This window comes from Antedon mediterranea, chromosome 9 (assembly GCF_964355755.1).
Source record: "Antedon mediterranea chromosome 9, ecAntMedi1.1, whole genome shotgun sequence".
Lineage (NCBI taxonomy): Eukaryota > Metazoa > Echinodermata > Crinoidea > Comatulida > Antedonidae > Antedon > Antedon mediterranea.
The window spans coordinates 17,925,551-17,943,886 of NC_092678.1; the positions used below are offsets into that span (position 1 = coordinate 17,925,551).

The 18,336-nt window shown below is 33.4% G+C and overlaps 3 protein-coding genes across 3 annotated transcripts; 1 reads left to right on the top strand and 2 right to left on the bottom strand.

Moving 5' to 3' along the window:
• Positions 1–754: 754 nt before the first annotated feature.
• Positions 755–1,970, bottom strand: LOC140058264 (thyroid transcription factor 1-like). The gene is made up of 2 exons (XM_072103828.1): positions 1,961–1,970; positions 755–1,203 (listed from the first exon to the last, which is right to left on the bottom strand). The coding sequence occupies exons 1-2, from the start codon at positions 1,968–1,970 to the stop codon at positions 755–757; spliced, it is 459 nt and encodes a 152-aa protein (XP_071959929.1).
• Positions 1,804–3,234, top strand: LOC140059007 (uncharacterized). The gene is made up of 2 exons (XM_072104816.1): positions 1,804–2,292; positions 2,720–3,234. The coding sequence occupies exons 1-2, from the start codon at positions 2,084–2,086 to the stop codon at positions 3,138–3,140; spliced, it is 630 nt and encodes a 209-aa protein (XP_071960917.1). The 5' UTR covers positions 1,804–2,083; the 3' UTR covers positions 3,141–3,234.
• A 12-nt stretch (positions 3,235–3,246) lies between these two features.
• LOC140058265 (uncharacterized) lies at positions 3,247–11,211 on the bottom strand. Its single transcript, XM_072103829.1, has 3 exons — positions 11,112–11,211; positions 5,324–5,447; positions 3,247–5,233 (listed from the first exon to the last, which is right to left on the bottom strand). The coding sequence occupies exons 1-3, from the start codon at positions 11,209–11,211 to the stop codon at positions 3,421–3,423; spliced, it is 2,037 nt and encodes a 678-aa protein (XP_071959930.1). The 3' UTR covers positions 3,247–3,420.
• Positions 11,212–18,336: the final 7,125 nt, after the last annotated feature.

Consider the following 18,336-nt stretch of genomic DNA (forward strand, 5'->3'; position numbering starts at 1 on the left):
TTTATAACTATTATATTGTTTTAACTTAATTATTATCATCCGGGTATTTTGTCGGTTCAAATGTCGTGGAAGTACCGGTCCATCTTAAATCTCTCCAATGGATATGATTGTTTTGCCTGAAGTTCAGCTGAAAAATAAGCTCCATTGAAAATATATTTTAAAAGATAGGCCTACTTTGTTGTACATTGTTAAACAAGGCCATATACATTGCTGCAGTCGCGTGCTCTAGTCAGTGTTAACCAACCGACCGACATAGTGAGCTGTTTAGTCGAGTTGCACGCACGCAACTGAACAGCGGCTGAAACGGTCAATAGTATACACTGGTCGTTATTTTGGCGTTATAGCTAATAGTTGCACATAAAAAGATAATGTAAACAGACGGATAACGGTAATAGAGATATAGAATGCCATTTCTTATGATCATGCACAAAGCGCGGAGCGCGGACTGTCGGTTCCGCTGAGGATAGATACAGCAGATTCTTCTTGGAACAACCTACGCGATTTCTGGCTTATTACCACTCGTCTGTGTGTACTCCAACACTCGATTGAAGTGTTTTGTTGGGTTTTTTTTATAGTACGAAAGAAATTTTAATTTTTTTATTTTAATTTCTCATGAAAAATGGAGCTAAATGTATTCATTACTATTAATTTTTTGGATATTTACTAAAATTACTGTATACTTTACGTGGGCCTAACTTTCAACCCATAGTTTTGTTGATATGCTGAAAATAAAGCTACATATTATACTTTTACTTCAAACATGTTGTATTTGTGTGAAATTGTTTAAACTGGATGAAAGATATTGGATGTAGTGTGGTGGTGGCGTAAACATTACTTTTGATTTGCCGTAAGCCTGACAATTATTTAGTCCTTGTGGTGGATAGACATTTGACACTGGCCAACATGGCATGCCATCCCGAATCAACACATGCACTGGAACTTTCCGAGGTAACATCGGTATTTTCTCAAACGATTCTTCTCGTAGAGATTTCTTCAACTTGTAGCGACGATTCTGAAACCAGATTTTCACTTGTGTAGGAGTCAGACGAATGAGATGAGCCAGACGGTGACGTTCCAGTGGTGATAAATATTGGTTTTGATGAAAGTGCCTCTCTAGTTCGTAAGTCTGTGCTTTTGTAAAAACTCTTCGTAGTTTTCGTTTTTTCAGTAATCTTTCTAATGCTTCGAAATGAGATTTCTTTTCTAAAAAGCGAAACAAATTATTATTGAATTATTATAACATGCAAATTTAAGAATACCATAAATAAGAGTAAGATTATACTAACAACGAACGAACGATTATTTCTTTATATTTATGTTCGAAAAGAGGTAAAATATCATTTGTGTTGTTTAAAAAGTAAAAATCGAATTTTTTATTGATAAGGAAAAAAAGCAGAGAGATAATGGAGCGGAATCCCTGAAAATACAATATTGTAAACTTGATTTAGGCCTACTTGTTACATGTTAGGCAATCTTGTAATACGGTTATTAATGTGTAGGCCTCTGTATGACTCGATGACTGTATGATTAGAGTAAATTGAGTGAATGAATGTCTGTAATAACGGGTTAGGTATTAAAGTAAGCAACTGAAGTTATACATAGTTTGATACGACGAAAAACGTTCCCTCATTTTATGAATATTGAAAGAACTACATTCAAAGTTGTAAATCTTGGTTTATTTCTATAATTTTTACTTGATGGTATATAAAGTTGGTTCCTACTTTCCGTACTGATTTTAACCATCTGATGTAACCCTGTTTACTAATTAAATTGAGTTAGGTAATTAGTTATTGACGATTAAAGTGCTAGTGCCACACTTTCGACAAATACGACATTTACTATTATCAGTATCAAGAATAATATATGTAGATACTGTGTTAAATTGAGTTTCAATAATAAAGTGTTATATATATGAAAAAAAAAGCAATATGTGTGTCGTTATTTGGTCACGAAATGTTACCTTTCGACATTTGTATGTGACGTCACAGCCAGAACACCGACGATCGCGAGGAGGAACTAACCTGCATCTTGCGCCTTATAACACACCCCGCGGCGATCACAACAAGCTTACTGAATATTTGTTATGGATTCCGAAAGCGATTTAGAAAGTGTTTCATCAGATAGACCAAGTAGTAGTAGTTCATCATCAAGTGATGAGGAAAATGGTACTGGCCTTATAATACCATATAATTTCGAACCACGTTTTGAGGAACATGAATTACAAGACATTGATGAAGAAGCCCAAGGTGAAGATGTTGACATGATGGCTGCACGCCTGGATAATTTAGAATGGTAGGTGTTCCCCCGTTGTGGTTGTTGTAGTGAAGCGTCTGCTTGATTGGGCTAGGCCTAATTAATCAATCGAAGCTAGAGCTACCTCAGTGTTTCTAAATTCTAAATATACAATCGGTTTTTTTTTCAAATTTTGTGAGATGCCATACGTTAATATAAAGTCCCCATCGTAATTTGTTTGATGATTATTATTAGATGGGTCGGATTTGGGACGGTGGTTTAATAATAATAGGCTACTCCTTGCTTGGCTTGGGTTTGGTTATAATAATAGATGGACTAGGCCTAAAGTATTAATATTAATATTCTGGTCATAGTTCAAATGGGCATTTGAATTTCACTTGATTGAGTGACTGCTGATATGATCAACTAATTATAATCATAATAATTAATTTTATAATGACTAAATACATGTTTTCATCTTGTTCAGGTGTTCCTGTGAACATTGCCAAATCATGGGCTCAGGGGAAGAGTGCATCTGCTGCAAGGAGTGCGAAAACACAAGTGCTAAACTTGAAGACAATGTCAATCTGTTCAACAATGATGCTCCATTCTCCTGCATCACAAATCATCCAGGTTTCAAGTCTGTTGCTCTTGACCCTTGGGTGCTGGAAGTAGCATGGCTTTCGTATAAGCAACACTATGATAAGAAAGTTATCTATAACGGACCAAAAAACAAAAAGTACCGTCACATATCGTACAGACAGTATGCCCGATGGATACATGGATATGTCGGAAAAAATATCCGTATAGTGCTTCCGTCTTGTGTTGTCTCTTGCATAAGAGCACATTTCCCACCACCTGGAGATGACCCAGTGTTTACAGGATTTAAATTACCCGACCTAAATTAAAACAGCCATAGCAGCATTTTAATTTTCTTATACTATTTAGTATTAGTTTAATAATTTTTTGAAATTAAATAAAGTACAGTAATAATTTATACAATTTGCAACTCATTTTGATTTTATTGCTTCTCTCACTCATATACATCTCCAATACATTGTTATTGGGGAAAAAATGAAATAGTCTGAAAATACAGTACATTGTGGATATTTCAACAATTTTATTATGTCTACAATAATATGCTGTGTTCAATTCATTTATATGATTAATAAACATGGTGTCAAGTTATTACTGGTTTTTAAACCGGCTTGTATGTTGGGCAACTGCAGCACTTTTTTCAGGTCTTTCAAATGCTGCGCACAATGATGGTGGTATGGTCTCTGTAAATGCATCTAGATTTGGTTCCATAACAACCTCAAGAAGACTCTTGAACAACTCATCAACATAATTATATGTACATTCTGTTAAAAGTTTTTTAACAATGTAACCCCCTTTCTTGTACTTGGGAAATGATATTACGTATTGCTTTTCTCCAGCCTTATTTACCATTTGTTCTCTGGTACTGTTCTCATTATAGTGAAGAGCAGCTATGAAAAGTCGACTCTTCATTCCACTATATGAAAAGTGGAACATTTTAGGAGCAAAATGATTAATAAGGCTATGGTACCCTTCCACTGATGACGTTTGCCCATGAGGTGAAGAATTGCGAATGTCCTTCACCAACATTTTGGTTTCAACAAATTTTTGTAAGGCATCACAAGCTTCAGTATCAGCAGTCAACCACTTTGTTAACCGTTGGTCTGAAGGAGACATTACCGGATGGGCACATTCCGTATATGGTTCAGGATGTCCAGTATGAAGATTTTGTACATGTCTTACCACAGACTTCCACTTTGCTTCAATGATATCTTTTTCATCAATGTTGGTGGACATTACACACCAGTAATAATGGTTAGAAATAGATTTTTGCCAATTACCTAAAAGGTTACACGATTTTTTTGTTGATATGGCCTGGATCTTTTTCTTAATACTTTTTGCAATGTGCCAGCAGTCAAAATAATGCTTAATGTCTGGAAAATTATCCCTTAAATATTTTTGTAGTTGTCTATGTCTATCGGAAACAATTGTACTTATATTTACTTTGAAATCTTTAAAGACATCCAATGTTTTTTGTAGACCCTTAAGTTCCATATGATAAGATGATTTAACATCACTACTCTGAACTAATTCAACATTCAAAATCTTATTTTCGGTCAAGTCAACTGATGTGTATGAACCATATTTTGCACTGTGGCCCATACTGTCACAGCGTCCATCTACGCCAATAGAAATATCCTTGCCCTGTAATTCAGCAAAGTGCTTATCCCTTTTAGAAAACCAATTATTCCTTACAACTCTGTGCAAGAAATTTTGTTGGTGACGGAAAAAAGTACGTTTACTAATGGCGCTCACATTTATACTTTTTAGCGCTCTTAAAAATTGTGTGGGTGTTGAGCCAGAAAAAAGAATAGCCCCACTTAGTAGAATGTTACCCATTGGGGTACCTCTAGCTTCTGGCTGACTTTTCCACTCGCGGTTAGTGTGGCAACATAAGCATCTTATGTTTGCAATAAGCATGCTTCCCTTGTTACGACAACATACTTGAACTTTACTGGAAAAACAGGAAAGGCATATAGAAAGTAGCATCAGTAGGTGATTGTGAAAAACAATGTATTTTGGCTGTCTATGTGCATCCCCATTAAATCCTTTCATCTCATCATCTTCCATCTCTGTATCCTCACCATCTGAAACCGATACATCCTCTTCCGGTCGATAATCTGAATCGCTATCATCTTCTGTCGACTCATCAAAATCTTCATCATCTTCATCAGACGATTGTTCTTTGTATGTTGGTTTGGCTTTTTTGGGTGCCACGACTTTAGCTTTGCTCATTTTTCGTCGCCGAACACGTTTTCTTTGCTTTCGTGTCTGTGTGCCTCTGGACACCATAAGAGGCTTATCGCATACACTTGCCAGCTCCTGTTCATCCTCTTCCTCATCCTCTGTTCCAGTAATAAGCTCCCTGATCACTCCCGCCTTTTCTCTTTTAACAAATGCTGACCTGTTGGAATGAATATTAATACTATTAATAAATAAATATCAGACAAACCTAAACATTTTTTCTTTTATTTATTGAATCTATTACACTAACCTCTGTGCTGTACACTCTTTGGCCACCTGACCACCATCGTCGGATGTCTCCCTCACAACATGTATTGTTGGTACCGCTGTTTTGGCATTCAGTAAAAGCCTAAAAGTAGTGAGGAAACCGTTGTCTAGTTAATATTAAGGGCAAAATAACGTAAGCAATATAATTATAATATAGTTGTTAGTTCCCACTTACACCGACAGGACATTCTCCTACTGAGCATAATAGTGTAGGCATTGACTAACCTCCATCATGTTTGTACAGCATTCAGTAGTACTAATTAGGCCTGGCTAGGCTAGCCCTTATCCCATTATTATTAATGTAATAAGCCAAATACATAACAACTAGGTTAGGCCTAGTTGAGTTATCTGTGTGGTGTAGGCAAAACTGTTACTATTACTTATTAATTATGTTAAGTTTATTTAAAGATAAACCAACATAAAGTAAATACTATACATATATATCAGGCGGAGCAACTGTACTCTGTATGTATGTACAGTAGTTTTAATGTTACTGCAAATTATGTGCCGGTGTAAGATTTAAATGTGTCCGGTGTTTGAAAGTGTCCACTGGACAATTTTCAGCATTGAATAGTGTAATACCAGCTGTTGAAAATGGCTGCAACCACCCGGGCAGCTTTCATCGATAAAAAAAGTAGGACCATCGACATCGACATCATAATATTAACCCCGTAAAAACTAGGGCACTGGACGGTCACCAACTCCCGTTAGGGTAATTATAATTCCTTAGAATACCAACTTGAATCGCAAAATATCAAGTCGATTGAAATAAATATTACTATTATTATATCTGGAGACATATAGTCTAATCAAATTAAATTGTTTGTTTTTGATTGAGTATATACAACCTGTTGTCAATTTGAAGTAAATCGACAACTTGAAAAAATATATGGCCTACCGGTACTGTATTATTATTTCTAGGGAATGAATATCACTAAATCATATAGGCATAGGGCCTACCTATTTTCGTTCTCTCGAAATATTATTTCATTGGAATTCGAATTACTAATTCGCGAGAGAACGAAATAATTTCCCTCGAAATTATTTCGTTCTCTCGATCATTCCTTGTCTCGAAGTAGTAATTCGTTTTTTATATTGTTCAGTTCTTGAAATCTTATTTTGTTCTCCCTAAATATATTTGTTCCCTCAAAATATTTTTCAGTTCTCAAAATATTATTTTGTAATATTCATAATACTGTTACTAATTTAATAATATTAACTGATAACAAAAGTGCTTTAAACAAGTAAGTTCGTCATTGTTAAAGTGAGTTCTTTTTCATTATATTTTTTTTCACAGATGCCTGATTTTTGGTTTTATTTAATAAAACATTGAATTGGTTAGTCACAATATTTTTTTTGTTTCTAGAGATTTTACATTATTTATTTATTTATCTAAAATACATTTGAAAAATATTGTTGATGCATATTACCAAAAAATATTTATTTTTTTATATTTTATATGGCAAAATAAACACCTTAATTGCGCATCATAATTATTCGTTCACTCAAGGGTATTTCGGTTTTTTGTATTTTTTGAATAATCTCTAAAAAAAAAACGTCCACCTCTCCTAAGGGACCACTTCTCATAATTCCGTAACGACCACCTTTCGCAAATTACCACCTCTATTGAGGTGGTCACTTACGGGAGGTGTAGTAGGTAAAAGAAGTGGTCGTCTACGAGCGGTGGTAGTTTATGAAAGCAGTCCGTTATGAGAGGTGGTTACCCCTTCAGGAGGTTGTCCATTGTGAGAAGCGGTCCTTTAACAGAGGTAGTCCCTTTTAAATATTAAAGGTGGTCGCTAACAAGGGTGGTTGCTTACGATCAGAGTGCTAAGTTTTGAAAGCCGATCACTTACGAGAGGTGGATAGACTGACGGCAAGTAGAGAAATACATTTGCACATGATTTAGACATTTAGGTTTGTAAAATATATAATATTTTATTAGCTGGCGATATTAACTACATTAGCTGTGAGGCAATTTTCGTTACTACATTACCTGTTGAGTTGTACATGAGTATAATGTTGATTTTTATTTGATAAATAAGCTGTTGGTGTTTCTACATCATTAGCTAGTTCTAGGTTTTATTATATGGGTGGATTTGACTTTTCTACACTAGCAGTTTTGAACAGGGCCTACTGTGTTTAAATGGAATGCTACAAGTTGTATTATATTTTTTTATTTATCGTTTTGTGTACTAAAGTGGCAGCATAATCAGTATTTATTTTTACCAGATGTCCAACAAGGGTAATGTCCCAATTGGTAATTGCCACAATTGTCAGGTCAACCTCAAAACAGCGGCTCTCGGGACCGGGAGAGTTGTATGATTTGTTTTTATTTTTTTTTTTTTTTGAATGCGCCTTGAGCACTCTGTGGTATGTGCGCTATAAAAATCCTGTTATTATTATTTGTTATTATTATTTCACCTTTTAGTCGTGTCTGTCTTACAGTAAAGTGATCTTTAATTGGAAGAGGACCAGTACAATTACTTGTTTTTAATCACATGATTATAAACTATTTATTCCTCTTGTCTGTGCTCGTACAAAATAATAAAACGGTCGCTAATTGGAAGTGTCTTAAAGTAAAGTGATCTTTAATTGGAAGAGGACCAGTACAATTACTTGTTTTTTATCACATGATTATAAACTATTTATTCCTCTTGTCTGTACTCATACAAAATAATAAAACGGTCGCTAAATGGAAGTGTTTAAATTGAAGTGATCTTTAATTGGAAGAGGACCAGTACAATTACTTGTTTTTTATCACATGATTATAAACTATTTCTTCTTCTTGTCTTTATTCATACAAAATAATATAACGGTCGCTAATTAGAGGTGTCTTAAAGTAAAGTGACCTTTAATTGGAAGCGGACCAGTACATTTACTTAATTTTGTCACATAATTAAACTATTAATTATTCTTACCTTTACTCATACCAATTAATAAAAATGGTCGCTAATTAGAGGTGTCTTAAAGTAAAGTGATCTTTAATTGGAAGCGGACCAGTACAGTTACTTAATTTTGTCACATAATTAAAACTATTAATTATTATTGTCTTTACTCATACCAATTAATAAAATGGTCGCTAATTGGAGGTGTTTTAAGTAAAGTGGTCCTTTATTGAAAGAGGTCCAGTACAATTACTTGTTTTTTGTCACATAATTAATAACTATTATTATATTCTTCTTGCTTTATTAATACTAAATAATATAATGGTCGCTAATTGGAGGTGTTTTAGGTAAAGTGATTTTTAATTGGAAGAGGAACACTTCATTTACTTGTTTTTGTCACATACTTAACAATTATTTATTCTTCTTGTCTTTTCACATACCATATAATATAATGGTCCCTAATTGGAGGTGTTTAGGCAAAGCGATCTTTATTTAGAAAAAAAAAATTTGTTTGGCATCATTAAGTATTATTGGTTATTAAAAAAAGACAAGACAAGTGCAGGCGTGGTAAAAACAACCACCTATCATAAAACGTATGATACAGTATTTAATAGTGGACGCATTTCAATCCATGGGTCAGACATTATTAAACGGGCCGGACAGCATTAAATTGTTGAAAAACGCCCACGAACCCGTTGAAACATGCAACTGGACACTATCCAATGCTGAAAAGTGTCCACCCGGACACTTTTGAATGCTGGACACAATTCAATCTTACACCGGCGCGCCTAGAAGCTAGGCTTGGCCCAGCGGGCCCAGCAGGCCTAACAATAGCGACGGCGAACGTATTTTATGCAGTTTTTGTTGAAGGTAAAATATTAAAAGTAAATTCATCTAATTAACAAATACTTACTTTGTAGCTAGACCAGCTTTGAATTGACCCATGTTTGTAAATGAATCGTCTGAAAAATGCTTAAAACAGAGCACTGATCGAGCTGTGGGTTTCCATTTATCGCGTTTTGTACGTACAAATCGCGTCCATTGCCTGGCGATGGAACTGTCCTTTGGCCACCGAAACAATAAGTTATTTTCATGATCACAATTCGCAGCAACACAGCGAGAAGGCATATTGATTTATTATAATAGATAAATAAAAAAGTAGCTGACAATAATAATAGTTGAAAATAACAATTAGTACCAGTAGAAAGCAGTATACAGTATATATTATTAGTAGTAAACCAGCGTCTCATGCATGCACGTGTGTTGTTTTAAAAGGCGGAAGTAGAATGTCTTCTGCCTGTGACGTCACGCTTATAAAGTACGAGGGCATATTAACGTTCCTAATTAAGAGGCGATTACGGCCATACCGTTAAAAGTAGGTCAATGCAAATTTCGGTCAAGATTTATAGACATTAAGTCTACCCAAAAAATCATTAATATCTTAATTTAAAGGCTGTGGCACTAGCACTTTAAAACGAATTTAGGTTCAACGATTTGCCCCAAATAGGGGTGTTTTCCGATCGTGGTATACACTGTCTAATGGATGTCCATCTTGAAAAATACCCGCCACAAAAATACGAGGAGGCTTCGCATTTTCCTATCTCCTTCTACGATAATTGTTTTTAATAGCTGAAAACCGGTTGAACAGCTAGAGTACAGCATCATAATGTTGAAGACAGGCCTACTTTCTTCAAAAATACTATTTTGATATATTTAATATACGATTATACAAATGTATTGATTTGCGATGAATGGAACATTCCAATCTCTGTTTCACAAGTGTCTATTCCCTCAGGCGTCGTAAAGGCAAGTACAGTACTGTATACTCAAAATTCGATCCATTTTTGTTTTCAATCTGTGCTGCAGAGGTTGGATATAATTTTTTTTTAAACGGATAATGAGCTAGCGTTTTCACTCGCCGTATATTATGTACAAATCTTTATTATTGCAGTTAAACCACCCACATCATCACCTTTCCCTCACTGGCATGAGTAGCGTTGTAAAACCAGTAGAGAATAGGCCTACGGTACATCACATGCCCTAAACGCAGAACAACTTTGGTGGGTAGGGTAGAAACCAACTTAAGTATGAATTGGCTCTAAGAAACAATTGAAAACCATTAGGCCTACTAATTAAGTTGAGTTAGATAATTTAATATTTATTGACGATTAAATCGAATTTATGGTTTTACATTGTATTATAAACATATACACGTCGTAGTGATGTATCGTTACATGTGCTGTACTATTTCAATCGACTAGGACGGTGATAGCTTCAACAAAGTATTACATCGCAATGTTTTACTGTGTTTAGTGGTATATTATTTGTAAAACATGAAAGCAATTAATATTTCGTTACTAAATGGATAAAGAATAATATTTTAACATTGTTCCTCTTTGCACCCATCCTCTTCCCCATCTCAACCCTAATGTTACATACAAAACACAAATTAAGTTTGTTTAAATTTGACTTAAACAATTGGTCTTATAGGGTGCTAATTTTAGTTGAGTACATAAATCACAGTGTCTATTTATTCGTTCCTGTAAACGACATGTATTATTGTCCTGCGGTACGTACATTTGAAATCGCCAGTTTTTTAACGCTGAAATTATTATGTATTCGAGAACCATCTGTGGGCACGACCTAGATGGTACGCGAGCGAAGCGAGCGTACCATCTAGTTTTAAAAATTCATGGCAGTTGTAATGGTTGAATTAAACCATAGTCAATATAGGCCTATACTTTCAAAATCTTCAGCGTTGGTGCAAAATTAATTAATTATGGATTATTTTTAATTTCCTAATTGAATTTTGTGCTTTAACGGATGTACTATCCGAAATAAAAGAAAGGAATGAATTAATTTATATAATTAGAAGTATCTTACCGTTAACCGGCGCACCAGCACTAACAACATTCGCCGCCGAAGCGCTCTCAGGTTCTCCGATGATATCATTGATAGAAAAGCCGATTGACTGTTTCGTCATCATTATTAGGCCTATACTCGATTTTCGTTTCTATCTTGCCAGAAGCTAAAACACAAACAGGTTTAATATAAAAAATATAATGGGCCTATTTGTGTTGATATTTTAAAAGCTTGACCAAATTTACGTAACATGAGATTAGAATGATGACCATATTCGCGAAGTACCTGTTGTATGCTGTACTGAAGTGTTAACAACAACATCTTCGCATTTAAAAAAAATTGTCTAGGTAGGTTGAGTATGCCGTATCTTGTAGGGTATAATAGTATGTTGCCCATTTGAGTAGCATTACATGCAGTAATCATACCATTACTCTGGACATTTCTGTTAAATCACATTAATTTATATTTTACCTAACATCTTTTGCTAAAACACCTGTTTGCATTGTTTTCTGAAGTTACTGAACATCAAAACAAAGTATTTTTTTAAACATCTATTTACAATACCACTTTTTATATTAATTAAAATTACAAATTATTTTTGTGTACTGCAAAATCCACTCCACATCATTAAGTTAACTAAAGCAAGTTGGTATTCTGAATTTAGCCCAGATAGATACATAGATGAATGTACCCCGTCCGGAACGTACTTGTAGACTATGTAACAGAGGAGAAGTAGAGAACGTCTTTCATCTTATTTTTAACTGTCCATTATCATTATAATCAAGATATAAATCGTCTCATTTCAAATTATATTTCAAATATGTTCTACTTTGTTTTATTATTTAAGTATAGAAACCCAAATACGATTAAGTTATTGGCAATGCTATTGTATCTGCTTTCAAGAAACGAACATTGTTATTATATCAGAATGGCAAAAAATATTGTTATGATTAATATAAATACGACAATTACAAAATCCCTCTTTCAATTCAATTCAATTCAAAATTCTTCAATCATCCCACAAATAAAAAGGTCTGGATTAAAATGATCTTACAAAATATACAAAATATCACAATACACAGTACAATATAACAAGAGTCAAAGTTCAAGAATTTAAGAGTCGGGTAGCCACTGGCAAAAACGAATTTCTTTTCCGATTTGTTCTACATGCCGGGCATCGAAAGCATGAGGCATGAGCTCGAAATCACTAAACAAGGCATGGTTAACATATTTTAGAATAGCTCTAGTTTTTCTAGAGTGTGCATGTCACAGAAAGAAGATAAGCTACGAAGTTGACAACCTATTAATTTAGAACTTAAGTTAACAATTCTTTGTAGTGAGTTTTTCTCTCTCTCTATGACCCTAAGACTAAAAAAACAGCATATAGGCCTAAAGGAAAAGGGTAAAACGTTCTCAATAAAGAATTACTTTATCGACACAAAAATGGTTCAGCTTCCTTAACAGATAAAGTATCTGGTGTCCTTTTGGGACAACCCTAAGGTACTTTTAGACTTTTTAGTGAAAACTAAATTATGTGAATAAATTGCTGAAACAAAAAGAGCACAGAAATAAAAGATACACAATAACAAACACATAATGAATATTAATAGGATATAAATAATATAGAAGCAGGGGGTGTAATTCTAAACAAAACTCCCTGATAGAAGGTAGTGCCGACATTGTGTTTATCAACTTTAATTTTGTTATTTAGTAATCAAGGTTAAAAACAATTAAAACCTGCAGAAATAATATTTTTAACAAGTACAAAAAATCAGGCCTTGATGACAAGGAATGCCATATAAAAGATATAAAAACTAATTTTCACTCCACCACTCTACAAAGAACTGAGAAAATATACATAAAAAATACGAAAGATTACGAAATTCAAAATTTAAATAATAAAATCTACTAGCAGTATATCCAAAAATACATTAAGTGATGAGTTAAAATGACAATTATCTTTCCATGCTAATCAAAACATTATAATAATAGTCAGACTTGACACTTGACACTCCTCCTCCTTTATTATTCTAGTGTATAAGTAGTAGGCGTATACAAAGTTTGTTTGTACCACCGAAATCTTTAAAAATAATTAATGATACATTAGTAACATGTGACACTGTATCAAGAATGTTTACTACTGTATTAGTATCATTTTTAAAGATGTCGGTTATACAAACAAACATAATTGTATACGCCTATACTACTTTATGTTTGTTTGTACAACCGACATCTTTAAAAATAATGAATGATACAGTAGTAACATGTTACGCTGTATCAAGAATGTTTACATTAAGATACAATAGGGGAATAATTTACATACTTACATATTTCTATGAAAGCTTTATTGATATAACGTCACATGTTGCTATACTGTATCAGTATAATTTTTAAGATACAATAATGGAATAATTTACATACTTACATATTTCTATGAAAGCCTTCTTTCAGTTAATGTTGCTTAAGTTACGCGACTTATAAACTAAGACTGGTACAAACGTTGTCAAACCACGGAATATATACATCTACAAAAAAAGTCATTTTTATACATACCATTATATACTATTAATGACTATGTAAATTTTATTATTAAAATGTTAACCCAAATAGTGCGTTTTTAATTGATTTATAGACCTCAATAACGCCATTAGGCTTATAGCTGTCATGATTAAACAACCAATCTTGCTTTGTTCATTTAAAAACCTAACGAATATATCTTTTTATTGGAATTTATTCAGCAGGCGAATCTAATAATATTACTTTTATTGATCTTAATATTGGTTATTGATAACAATGTATTGATATTATTGGTTAGGCCTATTATAGTAAACAAAGAAAAATTTCTGAAAAATTACAATGTTAGAAATAAAAATTAAAATAAAAAAATAAACTTAAGTAAAAACAATAAAGGAAAACGACTAGAAAGAAAGTGGCAATATTTTTTTGTTTGCCTTATATGGGTTCGTCCCACTTTTATGTCATCATCTTTTCAAATATTGAAATACATTATACGTTATAAATTAATAAATATTTTTGATAGTGCTATACAATAAAACTATCCTATTTTTCAACCTATATGGTACTTTTTTGTAATTTATTTATTTTTTGTCTCTAAACTTTCCTTTTTTGAGACATCACCATCCTGATTGGTTGAAATTTTCATAAACTAAATTTCATTTATCTATTTATTTATTTCATTTATTTATTCGACATCATGTCCTGGGACCCCAACAGCAACAGAGTTACCATAACATGTAATGTCTGGGGCCCCAGAAGAACTGAACAACATACCATTAAAAATCAATATACAGTTCAAAATACATTTAAAATATCACCAACATCAGTTTTGTACTTTTCCAAAAATGTTTAAGGTCCATCCTTCTTCGCTAATTAACAACGTGGCCATCTTTAACAGGCCCAACACTTCATTACATTTATTTTGCCATAGTATATTTTTTTTCTTTATTGTGACGCAAACACCACTTTTATTCAAATTCTTATTATCTCATATCATTACATAAAATCATATTATTTAACACATTTTTGTTAATTCTAAATGTCGTCAGTAACATGTTATATTTTTTAGTTCCGTATTACCTTCTTTGCCAATATATTTAACAATAGGCCTATATAATTGTACATGAAAACATCATCAACAGTTAAAATAGAGAAAAGGAGATTAAACCTACTCTGCGCCATTAGGATTACAAAGGTTGGCATCATTACCAAAAGCGTAGACAAATAAACACTTCCTTTCCGCACATTTATTGGTGAGAGGCATAGAGTAAAAAACAACAGAACTAATACCTTCTAGATAGATCCTTGTATAAAAAATGCAAACTTCTTAGAATAGATAGAACATCATCATATATAAAAATGTTAACTTATATCAACAAAAATATGATTTTAATTGATTTATTGATGCAACAAAGGAAAATTAGACTACTTGAAAAAAGACTGTGGGAATGGAAGTAGAAATAACATATTAGCAGAAAGTTATACTTAAAAAAGGGGAGAAGGGGATAAAACTGAAACATCCAGAAATAATTAAGGTCCCAAGTTGTCGTAAAACAGTGTTCCTTACCCGGGCTATGAGAGTAAGAAGAGAAATATTATGACACTGGATAAATCTAGACGCAGTAGTACCAAGAATCGGTGTTTCGTCATGTCAACGCATTATTTAACACACTAGCTATAGTCTGTCATTTCTGTTGATCTTATTTGCAGGTCTGGTTGGTGAATCAAAACAGCACAGCTTGTGTTATGATCGATACCATTATAAATTGTTTTTACACTTTACGGTACGGCAAATCTCTCTGACGATATGATGTTATATAATGCATAAATAGTATACATATAATATAATGTAATGTATGTAATGTAAATGTAAGGATGATCTCTTGCATAGTTTTTTAAAATGTAAGGGGAAACTTAATATAATATAAATGAAAATATTTATACAGTATATTTAAAAAAGATAATACACAAACATAATGAAATTGTTTATTTATCAAAATAATTATGTTTTGAAATGAAATAAAGGCTAGTGAATCTCATAAAAGAGAAAAAAAGACATTCAGTTATACATTTGCAAATTAATTTACAATAAAACAGAATCACATTCACAGACACCAATTAAAAGCGAAATAGAAGCGACGTGAGTGAGAATTTTTAAACGAAATTCTCTTTAGATTAAAAAAATTAGTATTATTTAGTCTTACAAAAGTAGGCATTACTGAAAAAATATTTTTAGTTTACAGGGAAAAAACCCACTGATGTTTAAAAAAGGTTAGGCCTAAAGGTAATTAAACATTTGTTACAAAAAACGTATGATGCTGAACGCACGTGAATGGACCAATCACAATTAGCGACTTTGAACATGATCGGTCAAATTACTTTTTACAAATTATTGGCGTTTACGAAAACTTGTAGTGGCTGACGGAAAGCAGACAATGGTCTTAAAATATTATTAACTTGTGAACCGAACATGTTTCCGTGCTAGTGTAAACCAAGCTTAAAACAAATAGTTCTTTGAGGTCGTGATCCTATTTTATAGTCAATGTATATCAACTAGGTTAATGTTGATAGGGTCTACGCCCTTTAGACCAATCAATGCGTTAGTGGCTGGTACGCAAGAAAATGAAAACGGGGTACTATTAGGCCTAATAGAATACTGTTTTCTTTCGATTGGTTAGTTGGGTTAATTGTTAAAATAATGAACGTCTATAAAATATTATCGTCATTATAAACCATCAGTTGTAGACTAAGGTCTAATTAAACTAAAACCTGCTGGTACTAAACGCTGCAATATAACCAGGTTCTTGTAAAACAGTGGCAAAAAAATGTATAGACTTTTGTTACATAAGTTTATTTTTTAGGACAGCATGCCATCTAATAATAACTATTACCAGGGAAGGATTCCACACACTCCCGACTTACTATCGAAGCAGTTTGCGTCATGGAGAAAAGTGAATTGGCCGTAGAATTGCATGGCATGGGTATTTAGGACAAAAAGAACCGCTTCATAAGCATAGAACACATTATTACATAGATTGTGTCAACGGTTTTAAACTAAAACCTGCTGGTACTAAACGCTGCAAAATAACCAGGCTTCTTGTAAAACAGTAGCAAAAAAATGAATGGACTTTTGTTACATACGTTTTTTTTTTAGGACAGCATGCCATCTAATAATAACTATTCCCAGGGAAGGATTCCACACACTCCCGACTTACTATCGAAGCTGTTTGCGTCATGGAGAAAAGTGAATTGGCTGTAGAATTGCATGGCATGGGTATTTAGGATAAGGGACGCTTCATAAGCATAGATCACATTATTACATAGATTGTGTTAACGGTTTTCTAAAGAAAGTGGCTCAATGGTGTTAAACGGGTTTGAATGTTAAGACCAAATATACAAAAGATACCGTAAATCTTCTAATAGTAACCCACACTCCAATAGTAACCCCCTTCTAATAGTAACCCACCTTATAAGTCAATCTATAATAGTAACCCACACTCCAATAGTAACCCCCTTCTAATAGTAACCCACCTTATAAGTCAATCTATAATAGTAACCCACACTCCAATAGTAACCCCCTTCTAATAGTAACCCACCTAAGTCAATCTATAATAATAACCCACTATTCTAATAGTAACCCATGGGGGTTACTATTAGAGTCACACAAACTTATGATGCATCCGTATTTTGAAAATAAGGAGATGCATGTTGATCTCGGGAATGGGGGAGGATTGAGTGTTATTGAGTTTATAAAATAAAGTTAGAGTTCAAACAAATTTGTTTGTTTTATTATGTTGCTATGAGTTGCTGACCGGAAAAGTTAGGGTTGGGTACTATTTTCAGGTGCCTAATTTAAGATTAGTAATAGTAACCCACTCTCTAATAGAACCCTCCTTCTAATAGTAACCCACCCTAAACAAGAATATTTCTTACAAAAAACGCTGCTCGCTTATTGTTATTGCTAAGGTCAAGTCTGGGGGTCACTTCATCACGCCTAGATACTTCAAGTATCCTATTACAAACAAAAACTTCAATGGACTGTTTTGATAATAATTCAATGATTATCTGACAGCGAATTATATCATGGGACTCATAAATACCAGAATGCTTTGAGATTTGTCGTTAGACTCTTTTCTCAGCCGTTTTTGGATTCAACAGGTGGTACCAATAAATTATAGTGGAGTTTCCATTTTAACAAAAATGTCAAAGTGTAGTACTATAAAGCTGCTTGATTTCATCTAATGAATGAGTCATCTCGTGTGACGTAGCGGGCTAGAGCAGCAGCGTGAAAACAATCAAAGAATAATAACCGAGGGTTACAATTAGAAGATTGACGGTATGCCGATAAGTTTCAAACCCGTTTAACAGACTATCAAACTAGTGCTCAAATGGTACCGGTAGTGATATACCCAAATATGGTAGTGATATGACATCATTGTGCCCATATGGAAACATCACATTTCTTGTCACATAAAGTTTTATAGTTTAGACAGAGCTTAAGTTTATTGACGCTTGCTTCCTCCAACCCGCAACACAATAAAGGAGCACGGCAAGTGAGTTTCAGAGACATATTTTTTTTTCTCTCTTTTGTGGTTAAACACCACTTTTATTCATTCAATATTTCATACATATTTCGTTCACATTTCATTTCGTACATTAAATTTCCGTTTTCTATTTTTTTCGTTATTTTCCTTATAGTGTTTTAATGATATGCATACAAAAACCATAA